The 19387-nt window shown below is 35.8% G+C and overlaps 1 protein-coding gene across 2 annotated transcripts in view; it reads left to right on the top strand.

Moving 5' to 3' along the window:
• The window catches only part of LOC148944807 (uncharacterized), a 288793-nt gene that overhangs the window by 179241 nt on the left and 90165 nt on the right, over window positions 1-19387 (top strand). For both annotated transcript variants that reach the window (XM_089100223.1, XM_089100224.1), the window contains exon 4: window positions 3981-4120. In XM_089100223.1, coding sequence (XP_088956349.1) covers window positions 3981-4120 — 140 coding nt within the window. The remainder of the gene's footprint in view (window positions 1-3980; window positions 4121-19387) is intronic.

Genomic DNA, 19387 nt, shown 5'->3' with positions numbered 1-19387 from the left:
CCGTTTTGCACCAAAGCAACAAATGAGGAAAAAACGAATATAAAAGAGCTCACATTAAATACAATCTTTAAAACTAAAATATTCTCAATACAGCCCTAGCATCATTACTTCAAGGAATTAAGTAACTTCCTTAAAGGATGGTTGAACTTCCTTGAAGTAATGATGCTAGGGCTGTTTCGAAAATATTTTAGTTTTAAAGATTGTATTTTAATTTGAGTTCTTTTATATTAGTCTTTTCTTCATTTGTTTTGCTGAGGACGGCCCTTGAATATAGGGTCGAAAAATTCATTTAAAGCTGCGTTCCATTCTCTTATATAAAAAATTTCCCTATTTTTCTACTTGTTGTATATGATGGAAAAGCGGTGTTGTCTTCGTCGCTATTTTTTCGAAATCACCATAGATTTCTTTTCGCAATAAAATTTGACTTTTAAGACAAACCGAAATAAAATTTACGATTCCTGAATCTATGTCAGATGGCATTTTTTTTCACTAGGCAGTTTTTTATAAGATTTTTTTAAACTTTTCGTTAATATGGGTTGTCGTTTGGTCTTTACAAGGTTGCAGCTACTGCTGCAACCATGATATATTTCCATTTTTCAATTCTCTATGAGACATACCATTTAAAACGTTTTGAGGCCTTACAACACTAACAAAAAACGGAATTTGGAATAAGCAGGAAAAAATAAAAAGGTGGTATTAATGAAAGGATTAAAAGTAGCATTGGGCTGTTGGGCCAGGTCATCTATGGCATTAAGATCTTGTAAATTTAGCTACTTTCAGCACCAAATTTTGATATCTAATTTGCATTTGAGCCTAAGTAAATTTCATTTTCATTTCTACCATGAATGGCTTGCAAGGAAGGCTTGTTTAGCACGTTCATCTTCAGAGACATTGGATTGGATACTTATACTTACCTGCTATTGATTTCTGATATGTATGATAGGATAAGAAAACTCATATCGGAAGGCAAATTTTTCTCACCCTAAAATAAACCAAAAACTACGGATTTCGTATTTTGGGGAAATGATTAATAATTAAATTATGATCAAGCTTGGCGAAGAAATCGGAAAATGACGGAGTTTTTCCGAATGGGAGTAAAGAGCAAATTTGAGACTTGTAACGAACAAAATTATTGCTTCATAGTGTATACAACATATTTATACAAAGTAGTCCAAATAGATCAACTAACAATGTTCTCATAGATTTTTCGAAGTTCAAGAACTAACTCTTAACTGAAAAAATGTAAAATAGTTACTTTCGACCACTGTCGTAAGAAAAAAATTTCAATTCCTTTATCCTTTAAGGTATATCTTCGCTGAATCAATTTGCCATGTAAGATTTCTGGACGCTTATTTTTCTATGTACTTCACCGCAAGATGAATATAGAAATAAGATTCGATAGCAAAGACTCTAGAATATTTCGATTTTATTATATTTTCTTGTAATATTGCAAAAACATTTAGTAAAGTAGGGCCTCATTAAGAGTTGCATATCTTTATTGTCAATCAAAATAAACAATGCACACACCAATGTATTTATTAATTTCTGATCTAGATGACCATGAGGTTAAAAATGTAATATAAATCAAATTCGTCTTATAAAAGCTCTGGGAACTTCTCGAAAAAAAAAGTTGAAACTTTCAGAGAATGTTGATGGAGATTTTGTGCTCAGTGAAAAGATACTATATATATTAGGGTTGCTAATATGGCGTGTCTACAATTCCCAGGAACGGATAATGGTAGTCAGTGGAGATTTTGAGGGAATATTGAGTGGGCTGTTGAAATAAATCATAAGGCACTAATGAAAACTATTACATTAGAATCAGATATTCCGAATCATAAGCGGGAGACATGAAAAACTGGAGAAACATTCATTATATGAACCAATAAAAAGCTTTGACAATCAGAAACAAAAGAAATGAATTAAAAAAAACTTTCTGAAAAAGAACTTCTTCAAAGAAAAGTAAAGAGCCATATTGAAATTAGTACCATCAGAAATAAATACCTATAATAAGCTAAACTCAAATCGACGATAAATTACTATTAAATAATAAGTGAAACCCAAAATGAAAAAAATTAAAATAAATGGTCATGACAAACATAAGGATGACAGGTAAAAATATAGTTGAATAAATAAGTCCTAAAACGATTGAAAATTTAAATGAATATTCAATTCAAACTTAAAACGAACGAAAATTTCTTCAAACAGGAGTTCGGCTACTCTCTTTTTACCCCTCCGCTAACCGTAAAAATCTAAAGCCTATTGGTTCATTTGCGATTTGCAGAAAATAAATAATGTTACAAATATTTTCTTTGATGTTTAAAAGATTGAAAAAAAATTATTTAAAAAAAACTCTAATTGTTGAGTTTTTAGGAATTAGTATCAGTTCTGTTCGAGCCTTGTACACGTTTTTCTTGCACTAATTCAAAAGGAAATTTCCAAGAAAGAAGATTTTCAAAAAAAGTAAAGAGCCATGTCTAACTTAATACCAGCAGAAATAAATTCTTATAATAATTAAAACTCAAAACGAACAGAAATTACTATTAAAAAACAAATGAAAGTAAAACAAACAGAAATTAAAATAAACGATCAGGATAAACCTGAGGATAACAGGTGCAAATATATATGAATAAATAAATCTGAAAACGAGTTAAAATTATACTGAATATTAAAATTAAACTTAAAACCAACATAACACGGCAAACAGGAGTTTGGCTACTCCCCCCCCCCCTAACCATAAAAGTATAAAGCCTATTGCGTCATTTGCAATTTACTGAAAATGAATTATGTGACAAATATTTTTTTTTATTCTTTCAATATTAAAACAATGAGGTGACATAAAATTTTGAATTGCTGAGTTCTTAGTAACCAGTATCAGTTCTTTTCCAACCTTGTAGTCTACGTGTTTTTTCTTGCATTAATTAAAAAAAAAATCGAGAAAGAAAGTTTTCAGAGAAAAACAAAGAGCCTTGTTAAACTTAATACTAGAAGAAATGAGTTTCTGCGACAATTCAAGTTAAAAATGACAAATAGTTACTATTAAAGTATAAATGAGACCCAAAACAAGGAGAAATTAAAATAAACGATGAGGATAACAGGTACAAATACAAATGAGGAAATAAATCTTCAAACTAGTGAAACTTTAATTCAATATTCAAGTCATAGTTAAGACAAACAAAAATTACTGCAAACAGGAGTTTGGCTATTCTCCCCCTTCCCCTCCTCTAACCATAAAAGTATGAAGCCTATTGCGTTATTTGCGCTTTACTGAAAACAAATCATACTGCAAATATTTTCTTTTTTCGATATGCAGCATTGGCAAAAATGAAAGAGATATAAAACCTTAAATTGCTGAGATTCTAGGAATTAATTTTCATAATGTATTAAATATTTAGTTATGCTCATTAGTTCTTTCCAGCCATGTAAATTATTAAGGTGATTTATTTTTTACTTGTCGTCGTTGCTTTGAAAACAAAACACACTGTTCATGATGAATATAGTTTCCAATAAAATGCATATTAGCGTAAACAGCGGAGGGTTGAGGATTCGGCAGCCTCCTCAGGTAAGGAGTAATTATGTTCGTTTTAAGTTTGAATGTGGTTCTTTAGTTTCATTTGAAATTTTTTTTTTTACTTTAATACATGTAAAACCTCAAGTGAAAACATTGCTTTATACAACAGATTTAAAGGGTTTCTCGAAGAACAGCATTGCCATCTTATAATCTTCTAAACAATGCCCCAGAATCATCGGCCTCGCTATCTGTCACAATTACTACTCAATGTTTGTTACGGAGTTTACTCTTGTTTCCTTTTTTAATCCCACCTACTCTCTTCTCAGTTGTGTGTTCCATCCATTCATAAAAATAAGACACATTTAAAATCTTCAATTCATCCGTAGATTTTATTTTTAGAATTTTGGGTAGTCTAGTAAGATTTTTCATTTTAATCTCCAAGAGAAGTTAATTATTTATTTATTTTTAGTGCCTTTAAGAAAGGAATGACATGTGTCGATGCTGCAGCAGAATGCATGACCAAACGACAGCGTCAGAGCTTGCAAAAACAAGTTGAGGGGGCTAGAAACACATTTGCGTTCCTTTGTGACGATCCTGATTTTCAAAGAGGTAAGTTGTTTCCTAATATCTACATGGTGTACGGTAACTCAAAAGCTGTCATGTGACATATTTTTATTACTGGGGTATTTATAAAAAAGTTGAAGGGGATGAAATCACATTTACTTTTCACTGTGACGACTCTGGTTTTCAGGGAGCTAAATGAGACTCTGGCAACTATGGTAATTTAAAAGGTACTCTGTGACACTTTTTTTCAAAGTGAAGTATATAAGAATTTGAAGGAGCTTAAATCAAATTATCTTTCCCTTGCGACGATTCCAACTTCCAAATATGTATGTTAATTTCTTTTATCCATCTTTGCGAAGGTAACTCAGGTTATGTCAGGCAATTCAGATTATTTTATATGACGCATTATGTGACAAAGATTCTTAAAGACCCCCCCCCCTTTAAAACGTGTCAGTTTTATTAGTCCACTCCCTGTTCCTATGTATTACCTGGGTTTCAAGATAACTAGGAGTTTCTTTTTTCCAAAATGTATGGATGCAGCATTAGTTCTTCATCACAAGCTTGATACAGCTTGATAACAAATTCGTCAAAGAGTTGGCAAAATATATTCAATCGCTGCTTATTTGTCATTAAATATAGAAAACAAGCTTTTTCAAATGAAAGTAAGGAGTAACATTAAAACTAAAAACGAACAGAAACCATTACGCATACGAGGGGGGTTGCTCCCTTCCCAACTCCTTGCTCTTTATACTAACATTTTTTGGTTCTTTTAAAAAGCTTCTTAGTGTTCTAATTAAACGAACCTTGTGTTTCAGGAATTGTTCCTAAAGAATGGGGAAAATATTCGACATTTAGCGTAAGGAGCAAGGTGTTGAGGTGAGGGTAACAGCCTCGTAAGTTTTAATGATGCCCTTACTTTCAGTTGAAAAAACTTGTTTGTTTTTTTTTAAATTCCGATCGTTTTTTGAATAATTCCAAGAGATCTGCCTCCACCTCCCGGAAAAATCCCTCCTGCCCACGGATATATCCTCAAGACAATTCAATCCAAGTGAAAATTTTTCCTGGCAAGACATAAGAAAAACTATGTAGGCTATAGGAATTCTAGCAAATTCCCACAGTGGAAAATTTCCCCTGAAAAATTCACTTCCCGGAAACTTATCTCCCTATGAAAAATTCTCCCCGTGGAAAAATTCATCAACAGAAAATTCTTCCCCCACCCGAAAAAGGTATGCATAATTCCCAATAACAAATATATACATAAACAATGGACACATTTTATAACTTAAATATCTTTCCCCAGGGGCTAAGAGGGTCTGTTTTATATCCAAAGGCATAGTTATTCGGCCTTTCAACTATGTTGAACAAAAGGGCTGTCTCAATGTTTTCATCAGACTATTTTGAGAGGAATGGGGCCTGGGAGGGGGCCTAGTTGCCCTCTAGTCTTTTCATCACTTAAAAACGACACTATAACTTTTAATTTCCGCTCGACTGAGCCCTCTTCCGATATTCTTGGACCACTGTGATGAAAGTTTCCGACCGGGTTTTGGCTGAAAACATTGCCAAAACCCTGACAAGTGACACAGTGAGAACGAAAGTGACCAAGCCCGTCCACATCAGCGTTGTGAAAGGAATACATAGTTGTGTAGCAGAAAAAGACTTAAAAACTGCCTTGCCAGAATGCACAAGAGATATCCGTATCGGAAGCTCGTCAACTTTCAAAATGTATTTTCCGACTTAAAATGCCCTTTTCTCTGCAATCCGAAACGGTATTCGAATCGATTATGATTTCTTTCGGGGTGAATATGTTAAAAGTAGAACAGCCGAGGCCAAGGGTGTTTTTTCACAGTTAAAAAAAGTTTGGAAGAATAGGAAGAAAAGTCTGCAAACCAAGATTACAATATTAGAAGCTACATTGATGACATTGGTTAAATATGGCTCTGAATCATGGGCGCTCCGAAAAGCGGATGAAGCTTTGCTACATCTTTTCCAGAGACATTGCTTAAGGATTGTTCTCGGTACCCGGCTGACTGACCGTATTTCAAACAATAGGCTGTACGAAAAATGTTGTTCAATGCCACTCTCTAGGGCTATAAAGAAAGAAAAGTTGAGGTGGCTAGGGCACGTTGTGCGGATGAAGGATGAAAGATTGCCGAACATCTTTCTTATCGGCCACCCGGCTGACTGACCGTATTTCAAACAATATGTACGAAAAATGTTGTTCAATACCACTCTCTAGGGCTATAAAGAAAGAAAAGTTGAGGTGGCTAAGGCACGTTGTGCGGATGAAGGATGATAGATTGCCGAAGATCGTTCTTATCGGCCACCGTCTAAGGCTAAACGAAAAGCAGGTCGTCCTTGTCTTGGGTGGAAGGACGGCATAAAGAAAGATTTAAAGGAAGTGGGAACTTCGTGGGAGGATGTAAAAAGGGGGGCTTTGAATAGATTGGGATGGAGGAGGAGCGTATATATATATATATATATATATATATATATATATATATATATATATATATATATATATATATATATACATCATCACACACACACATATATATATATATATATATATATATATATATATATATATATATATATACGTATATATATATATATATATATATATATATATATATATATATATATATATATATATATATATATATATATATATATATATATATATATATATATATATATATATATATATATATATATATATATATATATATATATATATATATATATATATGGTCTATAAACAAGAGAAATATTTAGCTATTATGTCTTTTCTTTCATGGATTGACTTGCTGGTGAAAGAAACGAACCTGCATTAGTTTAATTTCTTCCAGCACCAGCCTGCTGAGAACCCTTTGTTCTTTCCGAATAAATCCTTCGCCAGAAATCCGGCTGAAGTCGGAAATTTGGCAGAAGTAAGGCAGGAAGTTTTGATCAGTTTCGTCAAAGCAGATATGACGTCGAATCCCAGTAGAAATGACGTAAAAACATATATGTTGCGTTTTTACTGATAGCCCTGTTACCACGGTAACTGCGGATCTGCAGTTAGTCGTTTTGCAGTTACTGTGATATCTGATATACGGTCTAATGCACAAACGACTATTATATTATCGAAATTGCACTTTTCAAAAGTCATCCCAAAAGAAAAGCTGATATCCAATTACATGAGTAACTTCTGAACTTGTTTCTCACCAATTTAACAAAATTTGATGAAAATGAGATGACTTTACACACACCTCGGTTAGACCGTGATATCTGAATATCAGTTACCATGGTAGCTGGCCAATTCCGGAGCCACTTGTCTGGCGAAAAATTGAAGCTCAGAAACGAATTTAACGTATCTCCTTACCCCTATTTCGAACATCTAGTCAACTTCAAATAAAAAATATACGTTTAAATCCGGTTTCAGCCGGATTCCAGACAAAATGTATGTCCGGCCAAAAAACGATTGTCAGATACGGTTTCAGCATGCCCTCTTACCCCAAGATCGAACATTTTATCAACTTCAAATAAAACTTTTACTTTTAACAAACTTTCCGGTTTGTGCTAACAAGGAAATTGCTAATTTCGAAAAAAATTATATTTCTTAGCTGTTTCATCATCGTGATTTTGATGATCTCTTCTAGTGAGATTCGGGCTTTCAAAACTTTCGGTAAGAACTACACCTCTCGTTCATACCATATGATGAATTTGAATTTTGAAATGATGAAGTAACGAACTGGCAACTAGTTAAAACACGCATTTTGATAAACAGAAAACAGATCATAGAAGCCGCCCACCCCCTATGATAGGCCAGTACTTTTTGGCTCAGTAAACTCTTTCTGAACTGATTACATCCAGGGCCATAGCTTCTGGGCAGGAGGCGGGGCGCCCCCCCCCCGAATATTGTCGGCCAGTCGTTAAAAAGTAGCCGAGTCATCGCGCAGTGCCGCTATTTTTCGTGAAAACAGTCAATTTTTTACTTGGAAACAGTAGATATTTCTTAAAAACAGTCGGTTTCTTCTTAAAAATAGTTGTTTTTCTTAAAATCAGCCGAATTTTTGTCAACACAGTCGTTTTTTGTCAAAAATAGTCGTTTTTATCTGCATAAAACAGTCGATAAAAATGACCAGCCAGTCGATAAATACCTCCCCCCCCCACATTTTGGCTAGTAACGATTCTTACGACACCTAGGCTACTTAAATATAGGTGCTACTCACCATCAATGCCATCAGACAATCCTGTGAAATAAGACAAGTCTGTCCAAGGGGGACAAGCTGCCGACCGCCGACGGGTCATTAATTAAGGTCCGTAGTTGACTTCCACGAAACGAGTCGGACGCGTCTTTGAAATCCCCATTTTATGCAACAAAGACATTTGCGAAAGATAAGAAACCTTAAGTTGGACAGATTCTACATACGGAAACAAATGCGGTATAAAAAGCCATTTCGTGGCATAATCGCGGCGTGCGGCATGATCAAAATTTTATGCGGCATTTCTCTCAGAATCGCGGCGTAATGCCGCGAAATGCGGCATAAGTGGCAACACAGATGTATACTGACATTTTAAAAGGGGGAAAGGATATCTTCTAGGGATGGGTTTCTTTGGGGGGAATTTCCCATTGGGATGTCAAGTTTTTGGGGATGAACTTTTTAAGGTTAATTTTACATGGGAAGAATTTGCCAGAACTTGTATACAAATTTGTGTTACTTGTCTTACTTTATCGTTGTTGATACCATTGTACATGTGGAAACACTTTGAGGGAATTGTTAGGGGGAAGTTTTCAGCGGAGTTGGAATTCTCTGGGGTCCTTACAGGGAGGATTTGCCATGGGAGAATTTTTCCGTGGGATAATATTACCAGGAGAAATTCTCCATGGAAAAGTTCTGGGGAGAAACTTTCCAGGGGGGGGGGGGCGGTATTTTCCACACCTTCTCTAATGACCTTAAAAAGGATCAGAAACTAAATGGAAACAAATCTTTCTTCAAATAAAAGTATGCTAAAGAGTATTTTTCAGACAGAATCGTAAGCAAAAAAAATTTTCCGGAAAGAATTTACAGCAGGGTTGAATTGTCTGGGAGTAATGTCCTGGCGGAAGATTTTTACATGGAAAGAACTTTATATACAGGAATTGTTCATGGGGGGATTTTTCACAAAGAGGATGGACTTTTTGGGATTATCTGAAAAACGATCAGAAATAAAAAAAAAGTTTTCTCTACCAGAAGTAAAAAGTGACATTAAAACTTAAAACGAACTGAAATTATTCTGTATATGACAGAAGTTACTCCTTCCTCAATATCCCCCTCTCTACGCTAATTTTTGACTTTTTGTCTAATTTTTTTTAAGAGCGATTCTTGCAACACAAGGGCTGTCAAAACCTTTTTTAAAAGTTCTTAAAAAAATTTAGCACGAAGAGAGGGTTATTGAGGAAGGGATAGCTCCCCTAATATACGGAACAATTTCTGTTCGTTTCAAGTTTTAATGTTACTCCTTACTTTAATTAGAAAAACTCGTTTTTTTTAATTTAATGAATGAAAAAGTGGTAAGGTCAAAATTAATTTTTTACTTTTGACTAAGGCACATCGTGTAGAAATGGTTTTCGTTGAGACTTCGAAAGCGACTTGATTGAGAATTGAAAGTTCTAATTCCCTTTCTAAGAATCATAAGTGATTGGAGGGTGAACAGCCACCTCCCCCCTCCCCCATCATTTCCCCAAACATGTTCAGTCTAAACTTTGAGATTGCGCTTTTGTTCAGCATATTTGAATGATCCGTTAGTTATGTTTTTGTGGATGATACCACCCCTTGAGCTTTTAGGGCAAGGGCTACTAGTTATAGTAGTTCCCCATTATTAACATTTCAGATTTTTATAGAAGGGTTGGTTTTATAAACTTTGGAGGGGACTCACAAGTAGTAATGTATCTATTGAAACGAAATACACATGGAAATACACAAGAACCCTACAAGAATATGCTCAAAAGTGTAATAGATACGAAGGATACATTGGAATTGCGCAAGAAAAAGCCACGCCTGAGACACTTGAAATTGCTGTTGTTTTCAATTACACATGAAAATATACATTGGAATTGCGCAAGAAAAACCCATGCTTGAGACACTGTATTTACACGTGAACATTTTGAATCCATTTTTGAAGTCTGTGGAAACAGTTTGACGTGTTCGGTGAGATTAACTTCCTTGGCGTTTGATAGACATTTGCAAAAAAAAGGGGGTAATTAGTGATTGGATAATTTTTTAACGTGAAATCTCTGAATAAAATATTTTTGGAGCATGTACTTGACGATGGATAAAAGGGTTAAGGTGATTAGCAATTACGAGCAAGGATCCCCCCACTGGTTCCTGGCAGTAGGCTACGCATATCAAATTACTGTACTGTGGGTTAGGTAACATGATTAAACACGCTTTTAAAATCGGAATTCATTGATTGACACTTGCAAAAAGAGGTAATTAGTGATTGGATAATTTTTTAACGTGAAGGGTCAATTTTGGAGGGAAAACCAAAAATACTCAGAATAGAAAATAAACGGGTTCTGCCTCAAGGGGAAGGCTCAGAGGCCCTTCGTTCCCCCATTTCTAAGGGCAGAGGAGGAGGGAGGGGGAGGGTCAATTTTGGAGGGAAAACCAAAAATACTCAGAATCGAAAATAAACGGGATCTGCCTCAAGGGCAAGGCTGAGAGGCCCTTTGTTCCCCCATTTCTGAGGGCAAGGGAGGGGGGAGGGTCAATTTTGGAGGGAAAACCAAAAATCCTCAGAATCGAAAATAAATGGGAACTGCCTCAAGGGAAAGGCTCAGAGGCCCTTCGTTCCCCAATTTCTGAGGGCAGGGGAGGGGGAGGGTCAATTTTGGAGGGAAAATCAAAAGGCTCAGAATCGAAAATAAATGGGATCTGCCTCAAGGGCAAGGCTCAGCGGCCCCTCGTTCCCCCATTTCTGAGGGCAGGAGAGAGGGGGAGTCAATTTCGGAGGGACAACAACTAATTCTCATAATCGAAAATAAACGGGCTCTGCCTCAAGGGGAAGGCTCAGAAGCCCCTCCGTCCACCATTTCTGAGGGACGGGGGGCGGGGGATTATATTTGTGAGGTAAAACAAAAAATAATCAGAATCGAATATAAACGTTATATAACTCATGGGTAAAGCTCAGAGGCCCTTCGTTCACCCATTTCTGAGGGTAGGGGAGGGGGAGGGTCAATTTTGGAAGGGAAAACCAAAACAAAATCAGAAAGTTCATTTGAATTTCCTTCATTGAAATGCAAGAGTTTGAATATTTCAGTAGAGTTTGTTGTGCTTTACCTTGTCATAGTTACATTCTCTTAATTTTTCAAAGTTCATTTTGAATTTCTTTCGTTGAAATGCAAGAGTTGGAATATTTCAGTAGTGACTTGTTGTGCTTTACCTTGTCACAGTTACATTCTCTTGATTTTTCGAAGTTCATTTTGAATTTCTGTCGTAAAATGCACGAGTTGGAATATTTCAGTAGTGTTTTGTTGTGCTTTACCTTGTCACAGTTACATTCTGTTGATTTTCATAGTTCATTTTGAATTTCTTTCATTGAAATGCAAGAGTTGGAATATTTCAGTAGTGTTTTGTTGTGCTTTACCTTGTCACAGTTACATTCTCTTAATTTTTCAAAGTTCATTTTGAATTTCTTTCGTGAAATGCAAGAATTGGAATATTTCAGTATTGTCTTGTCGTGGTTTACCTTGTAACAGCTACATTTTCATGATTTTTCAAAATTCATTTTGAATTTCTGTCGTGAAATGCAAGAGTTGGAATATTTCAGTAGTGACTTGTTTTGCTTTACCTCGTTACAGTTACATTCTCTTGATTTTTCGAAGTTCATTTTGAATTTCTATCGTGAAATGCAAGAGTTGGAATATTTCAGTAGTGTCTTGTCGTGGTTTACCTTGTCACACCTACATTCTCATGATTTTTAAAAGTTCATTTTTAATTTCTGTCGTGAAATGCACTAGTTGGTATATTTCAGTAGTGTATTGTTGTGCTTTACCTTGTCACAGTTACATTCTCTTGATTTTTCGAAGTTCATTTTGAATTTCTCTCGTAAAATGCAAGAGTTGGAATATTTCAGTAGTGACTTGTTGTGCTTTACCTTGTCACAGATACATTCTCTTGATTTTTAGAAGTTCATTTTGAATTTCTGTCGTGAAATGCAAGAGTTGGAATATTTCAGTAGTGTTTTGTTGTGCTCTACCTTGTCACAGTTACATTCTGTTGATTTTCATAGTTCATTGTGAATTTCTTTCATTGAAATGCAAGAGTTGGAATATTTCAGTAGTGTTTTGTTGTGCTTTACCTTGTCACAGTTACATTCCCTTAATTTTTCAAAGTTCATTTTGAATTTCTGTCGTGAAATGCAAGAGTTGGAATATTTCAGTAATGACTTGTTGTGCTTTACCTTGTCACAGTTACATTCTCTTGATTTTTCGAAGTTCATTTTGAATTTCTGTCGTAAAACGCAGGAGTTGGAATATTTCAGTAGTGACTTGTTGTGCTTTACCTTGTCACAGTTACATTCTCTTGATTTTTCGAAGTTCATTTTGAATTTCCGTCGTAAAATGCAAGAGTTGGAATATTTCAGTAGTGTTTTGTTGTGCTTTACCTTGTCACAGTTACATTCTATTGATTTTCATAGTTCATTTTGAATTTCTTTCATTGAAATGCAAGAGTTGGAATATTTCAGTAGTGTTTTGTTGTGCTTTACCTTGTCACAGTTATATTTTCTTAATTTTTCAAAGTTCATTTTGAATTTCTTTCGCCAAATGCAAGAATTGGAATATTTCATTAGTGTCTTGTCGTGGTTTAACTTATCACAGCTACATTCTCATGATTTTTCAAAGTTCGTTTTGGATTTCTTTCGTTGAAATGCAAGAGTTGGAATATTTCAGTAGTGACTTGTTGCGCTTTAACTTGTCACAGTTACATTCTCTTGATATTTAGAAGTTAATTTTTAATTTATCTATTGAAATGCAAGAGTTGGAATATTTCAGTAGTGTTTTATTGTGCTTTACCTTGTCACAGTTACATTCTATTGATTTTCATAGTTCATTTTGAATTTCTTTCATTGAAATGCAAGAGTTGGAATATTTCAGTAGTGTTTTGTTGTGCTTCACTTGTCACAGTTACATTCTCTTAATTTTTCAAAGTTTATTTTGAATTTCTTTCGTGAAATGCAAGAATTGGAATATTTCAGTAGTGTCTTGTCGTGGTCTACCTTGTCACAGCTACATTCTCATGATTTTTCAAAGTTCATTTTGAATTTCTGTCGTGAAATGCAAGAGTTTGAATATTTCAGTAATGACTTGTTGTGCTTTACCTTGTCACAGTTACATTCTCTTGATTTTTCGAAGTTCATTTTGAATTTCTGTCGTAAAATGCAAGAGTTGGAATATTTCAGTAGTGACTTGTTGTGCTTTACCTTGTCACAGTTACATTCTCTTGATGTTTCGAAGTTCATTTTGAATTTCTGTCGTAAAATGCAAGAGTTGGAATATTTCAGTAGTGTTTTGTTGTGCTTTACCTTGTCACAGTTACATTATGTTGATTTTCATAGTTCATTTTGAATTTCTTTCATTGAAATGCAAGAGTTGGAATATTTCAGTAGTGTTTTGTTCTGCTTTACCTTGTCACAGTTACATTCTCTTAATTTTTCAAAGTTCATTTTGAATTTCTTTCGCGAAGTGCAGGAATTGGAATATTTCAGTAGTGTCTTGTCGTGGTTTACCTTGTCACAACTACAATCTCATGATTTTTCAAATTTCACTTTGGATTTCTTTCGTTGAAATGCAAGAGTTGGAATATTTCAGTATTAACTTGTTGTGCTTTACCTTGTCACAGTTACATTTTGTTAATTTTTCGAAGTTCATTTTGAATTTCTTTCGTGAAATGCAAGAGTTGGAATATTTCAGTAGTGTTTTGTTGTGCTTTACCTTGTCACAGTTACATTCTATTGATTTTCATAGTTCATTTTGAATTTCTTTCATTGAAATGCAAGAGTTGGAATATTTCAGTAGTGTTTTGTTGTGCTTTACTTGTCACAGTTACATTCTCTTAATTTTTCAAAGTTCATTTTGAATTTCTTTCGTGAAATGCAAGAATTGGAAAATTTCAGTAGTGTCTTGTCATGGTTTAACTTGTCACAGCTACATTCTCATGATTTTTCAAAGTTCATTTTGAATTTTTGTCGTGAAATGCAAGAGTTGGAATATTTCAGTAGTTGCTTGTTGTGCTTTACCTTGTCACAGTTACATTCCCTTGATTTTTCGAAGTTCAGTTTGAATTTCTGTCGTAAAATGCAAGAGTTGGAATATTTCAGTAGTGACTTGTTGTGCTTTACCTTGTCATAGTTACATTCTCTTGATTTTTCGAAGTTCATTTTGAATTTCTGTCGTAAAATGCAAGAGTTGGAATATTTCAGTAGTGTTTTGTTGTGCTTTACCTTGTCACAGTTACATTCTATTGATTTTGATAGTTAATTTTTAATTTCTTTCATTGAAATGCAAGAGTTGGAATATTTCAGTAGTGTTTTGTTGTGCTTTACCTTGTCTCAATTACATTCTCTTAATTTTTCAAAGTTAATTTTGAATTTCTTTCGTGAAGTGCAGGAATTGGAATATTTCAGTAGTGTCTTGTCGTGGTTTACCTTGTCACAGCTAAATTCTCCTGATTTTTCAAAGTTCATTTTGGATTTCTTTCGTTGAAATGCAAGACTTGGAATATTTCAGTAGTGACTTGTTGTGCTTTACCTTGTCACAGTTACATTCTCTTGATTTTTTGAAGTTCATTTCAGTTGTGTTTCAGTTGTGTCGTGTCTTGTAGTGGTTTACCTTGTCACAGCTACATTCTCATGATTTTTCAATGTTCATTTTGGATTTCTTTCATTGAAATGCAAGAGTTGGAATATTTCAGTAGTGACTTGTTGTGCTTTACCTTGTCACAGTTACATTCTCTTAATTTTTGAAGTTCATTTTGAATTTCTGTCGTGAAATGCAAGAGTTAGAATATTTCAGTAGTGTTTTGTTGTGCTTTACCTTATCACAGTTACATTCTGTTGATTTTCATAGTTCATTTTGGATTTCTTTCATTGAAATGCAAGAGTTGGAATATTTCAGTAGTGACTTGTTGTGCTTTACCTTGTCACAGTTACATTCTCATGATTTTTCGAAGTTCATTTTGAATTTCTGTAGTGAAATGCAAGAGTTGGAATATTTCAGTAGTTTTTTTGTTGTGCTTTACCTTGTCACAGTTACATTCTGTTGATTTTCATAGTTCATTTTGATTTTCTTTCATTGAAATGCAAGAGTTGGAATATTTGAGTAGTGTTTTGTTGTGCTTTACCTTATCACAGTTACATTCTCTTAATTTTTCAAATTTCATTTTGAATTTCTGTCGTAAAATGCAAGAGTTGGAATATTTCAGTAGTGACTTGTTGTGCTTTACCTTGTCACAGTTACATTCTCTTGATTTTTCAAAGTTCATTTTGAATTTCAGTCGTGAAATGCAAGAGTTGGAAAATTGGGGTCTTAGTCCACCAGCCTGAATCGTCGAATGATGGTCTTAGTCCACCAGCCTGAAGAGGTTACGTGCGCGCACGTAACTTCGTCTAAATGTTTTTTTTCATAATTTCCTGAATTATATTTCTTGGTACTTTGAAATTATTTTCTACATCGTCTTCTCTGTGTTTGTTGTCTTTGTTTTTGTGTGTGGGTGTGTGTGTGTGTGTGTGTGTGTGTGAGTTGGTGAGTGTTGTGGTGTGGGTGGTTTTAGGAGTGTGTGTTTTGTTATGTGTGTTTTTGTTGCTTTTTTTTTTTGTGTTTTTGTGTGTATTTATTTGTGTCTTTGTGTGTTTGCCTGTGCGTATGTTTTAGTGAGCTCGTGCATGTAATAGAGTGTGTAAGTTTGTTTTTTTGTTTCTTTATTTTTGGGTGTGTTTGTGTGTGTTTTGTTGTTTTTGTGTGTGTTGTGTGTGCGCGTTGTGTGTGTTCTTGTGTGTGTGTTTGTGTGTGTGTGTGTCTGTGTGCGTGTGTGTATGTGTGTGAGTGTGTGTGTGTGTGTGTGTGTGTGTGTGTGTGTGTGTGTGTGTGTGTGTGTGTGTGTGTGTGTGTGTGTGTGTGTGTGTGTGTGTGTGTGTGTGTGTGTGTGTGTGTGTGTGTGTGTGTGTGTGTGTGTGTGTGTGTGTGTGTGTGTGTGTGTGTGTGTGTGTGTGTGTGTGTGTGTGTGTGTGTGTGTGTGTGTGTGTGTGTGTGTGTGTGTGTGTGTGTGTGTGTGTGTGTGTGTGTGTGTGTGTGTGTGTGTGTGTGTGTGTGTGTGTGTGTGTGTGTGTGTGTGTGTGTGTGTGTGTGTGTGTGTGTGTGTGTGTGTGTGTGTGTGTGTGTGTGTGTGTGTGTGTGTGTGTGTGTGTGTGTGTGTGTGTGTGGGTGTGTGTGTGTGTGTGTTTGTATGTGTGTGTGTGTGTGTGAGTGTGTGTATGTGTGTGTATGTGTTTGTGTGTGTCATCTCTATGTGAGTGTGTCGTCTCTGTTTTTGTTTCTTCTCTGTATGTTTGTTGTCTCTATGTGTGTGTCGTCTGTGTGTGTGTGTGTGTGTCGTTTCTGTGTGCTTTTCGTCGCTGTGTGTGTATCGTCTCTATGTGTAAGTCGTCACTTTGAGTGTGTCGTCTCTGTGTGTGTCATCTCTGTGTGTGTGTGTGTCGTCTCTGTGTGGATGTTGTCTCTGTGTGTGTGTTGTCTCTATGTGTGTGTCGTCTCTATGTGTCTTTCGTATCTGTGTGTGTGACGTCTCTTTGTGTGTGTCGTCTCTATGTGTGTTTGTCATTTCTGTGTGTGTGTCTCGTCTCTCTGTGTGTGTTGACTCTGTGTGTGTGTATCCTCTCTGTGCATGCGTCGTCTCTATGTGTCGTTTCTGTGTTTTTTTCCTCTCTGTGTGTGATTCGTCTCTTTGTGTCTGTCGCCTCTGTGTGTTTGTCCTCTCGATGTGTGAGTGGACTCTGTGTGTGTGTGTGTGTGTATCGTCTCTGTGCATGTGTCGTCTCTGTGGGTGTTTCGTTTCTGTGTGTCTGTCATCTCTATGTCTGTGTTGTCTCTATGTGTGTTTCATCTCTGTGTGTGTGTGTCGTTTCTGTGTGTTTGTCCTCTATGTTCGTGTGTCGTCTCTGTGCTTTTTTCGTCTCTGTGTGTGTGTTGTCTTTGTGTGTTTGTCTTCTCTGTGTGAGTGTCTTCTCTCTATGTGTGTACTCTCTGTGTGTTTGTCGTCTCTGTGTGTGTGTCGTCTCTATTTGTAAGTCGTCACTTTGAGTGTGTCGTCTCTATGTGTGTGTCGTCTCTCTATGTGTGTCGTCTCTGTGTGTTTGTCGTCTCTGTGTGAGTGTGTCGTCTCTATGTGTAAGTCGTCACTTTGAGTGTTTCGACTCTGTGTGTGTGTGTCGTCTCTGTTTGGATGTTGTTTCGATGTGTGTTTGTGTGTTGTCTCTCTGTGTGTGTCGTCTCAATGTGGGTTTAATCTCTGTGTGTGTGTGACATCTCTGTGTGTGTGTCGTCTCTGTGTGTGTTTGTAATTTCTGTGTGTGTCTCGTCTCTCTGTGTGCGTTGACTCTGTGTGTGTGTATCGTCTCTGTGCATGTGTCGTTTCTGTGTGTTTGTCCTCTCTGTGTGTGATTCGTCTCTTTGTGTCTGTCGTCTCTGTGTGTTTTTTAAATTTTTGGGTCACCTGCTGGAGACTCTGGGCGGGTGGACGCCCTCAATTATTGTCCCAAATTCCTCTCTCAATTTAGCACTTGTTCACGGATGCTCAGCGTCTCCAATCACTTTCCCAATAGTGTCTATTCATTGTCTCAGTTTAGAAAATCTGAGCCAATTTCCACTTTTTCAAATTTAGGGTCACTTGCCTGAGACTCTGGGCAGGTGAGGTGGGCACCTGCCTTGACAAATAAAGCCAAGATAGTCGGACTCAAATGCTCCAATCTGAACACTGACTAAGACCCCAATTCTGAGCCAGTGAATTTCAACCATTCAGGCTGGTGGACTAAGACCCCAATATTGAGCTAGTGGATTTCCACCATTCAGGCTGGTGGACTAAGACCCCAATTCTGAGCTAGTGAATTTCCACCGTTCAGGCTGGTGGACTGGGACCCCAATACTGAGCTAGTGGATTTCCACCATTCAGGCTGGTGGACTAAGACCCCAATTTTCCTACTCTTGCATTTCACGACAGAAATTCAAAGAAAGAAATTCAAAATGAACTATGAAAATCAACAGAATGTAACTGTGACAAGGTAAAGCACAACAAAACACTACTGAAATATTCCAACTCTTGTATTTCACGACAGAAATTCAAAATGAGCTTCGAAAAATCAAGAGAATGTAACTGTGACGAGGTAAAGCACAACAAGTCACTACTGAAATATTCCAACTCTTGCATTTCAACGAAAGAAATCCAAAATGAAATTTGAAAAATCATGAGAATGTAGCTGTGACAAGGTAAACCACGACAAGACACTACTGAAATATTCCAATTCTTGCACTTCGCGAAAGAAATTCAAAATTAACTTTGAAAAATTAAGAGAATGTAACTGAGACAAGGTAAAGCACAACAAAACACTACTGAAATATTCCAACTCTTGCATTACAATGAAATAAATTCAAAATTACCTATCAAAATCAACAGAATGTAACTGTGACAAGGTAAAGCACAACAAAACACTACTGAAATATTCCAACTCTTGCATTTTACGACAGAAATTCAAAATGAACTTCGAAAAATCAAGAGAATGTAACTGTGACAAGGTAAAGCACAACAGGTCATTACCGAAATATTCCAACTCTTGCATTTCACGACAGAAATTCAAAATGAACTCTTGCATTTCAATGATAGAAATTCAAAATGAACTATGAAAATCAATAGAATGTAACTGTGACAAGGTAAAGCACAACAAGTCACTACTGAAATATTCCAACTCTTGCATTTCAACGAAAGAAATCCAAAATGAACTTTGAAAAATCATGAGAATGTAGCTGTGACAAGGTAAATCACGACAAGACACTACTGAAATATTCCAATTCTTGCACTTCGCGAAAGAAATTCAAAATGAACTTTGAAAAATTAAGAGAATTTAACTGTGACAAAGTAAAGCACAACAAAACACTACTGAAATATTCCAACTCTTGCATTTCAAGGAAATAAATTCAAAATGAACTATGAAAATCAACAGAATGCAACTGTGACAAGGTAAAGCACAACAAAACACTACTGAAGTATTCCAACTCTTGCATTTTACGACAGAAATTCA

The sequence above is a fragment of the Artemia sp. Qi Xiang Cuo genome, chromosome 14, assembly GCF_049724085.1.
Source record: "Artemia sp. Qi Xiang Cuo chromosome 14, ASM4972408v1, whole genome shotgun sequence".
NCBI classification, from domain to species: domain Eukaryota; kingdom Metazoa; phylum Arthropoda; class Branchiopoda; order Anostraca; family Artemiidae; genus Artemia; species Artemia sp. Qi Xiang Cuo.
The sequence above is the reverse complement of the archived record's forward strand: the minus strand, read 5'-3'. Positions and strand labels throughout refer to the sequence as shown.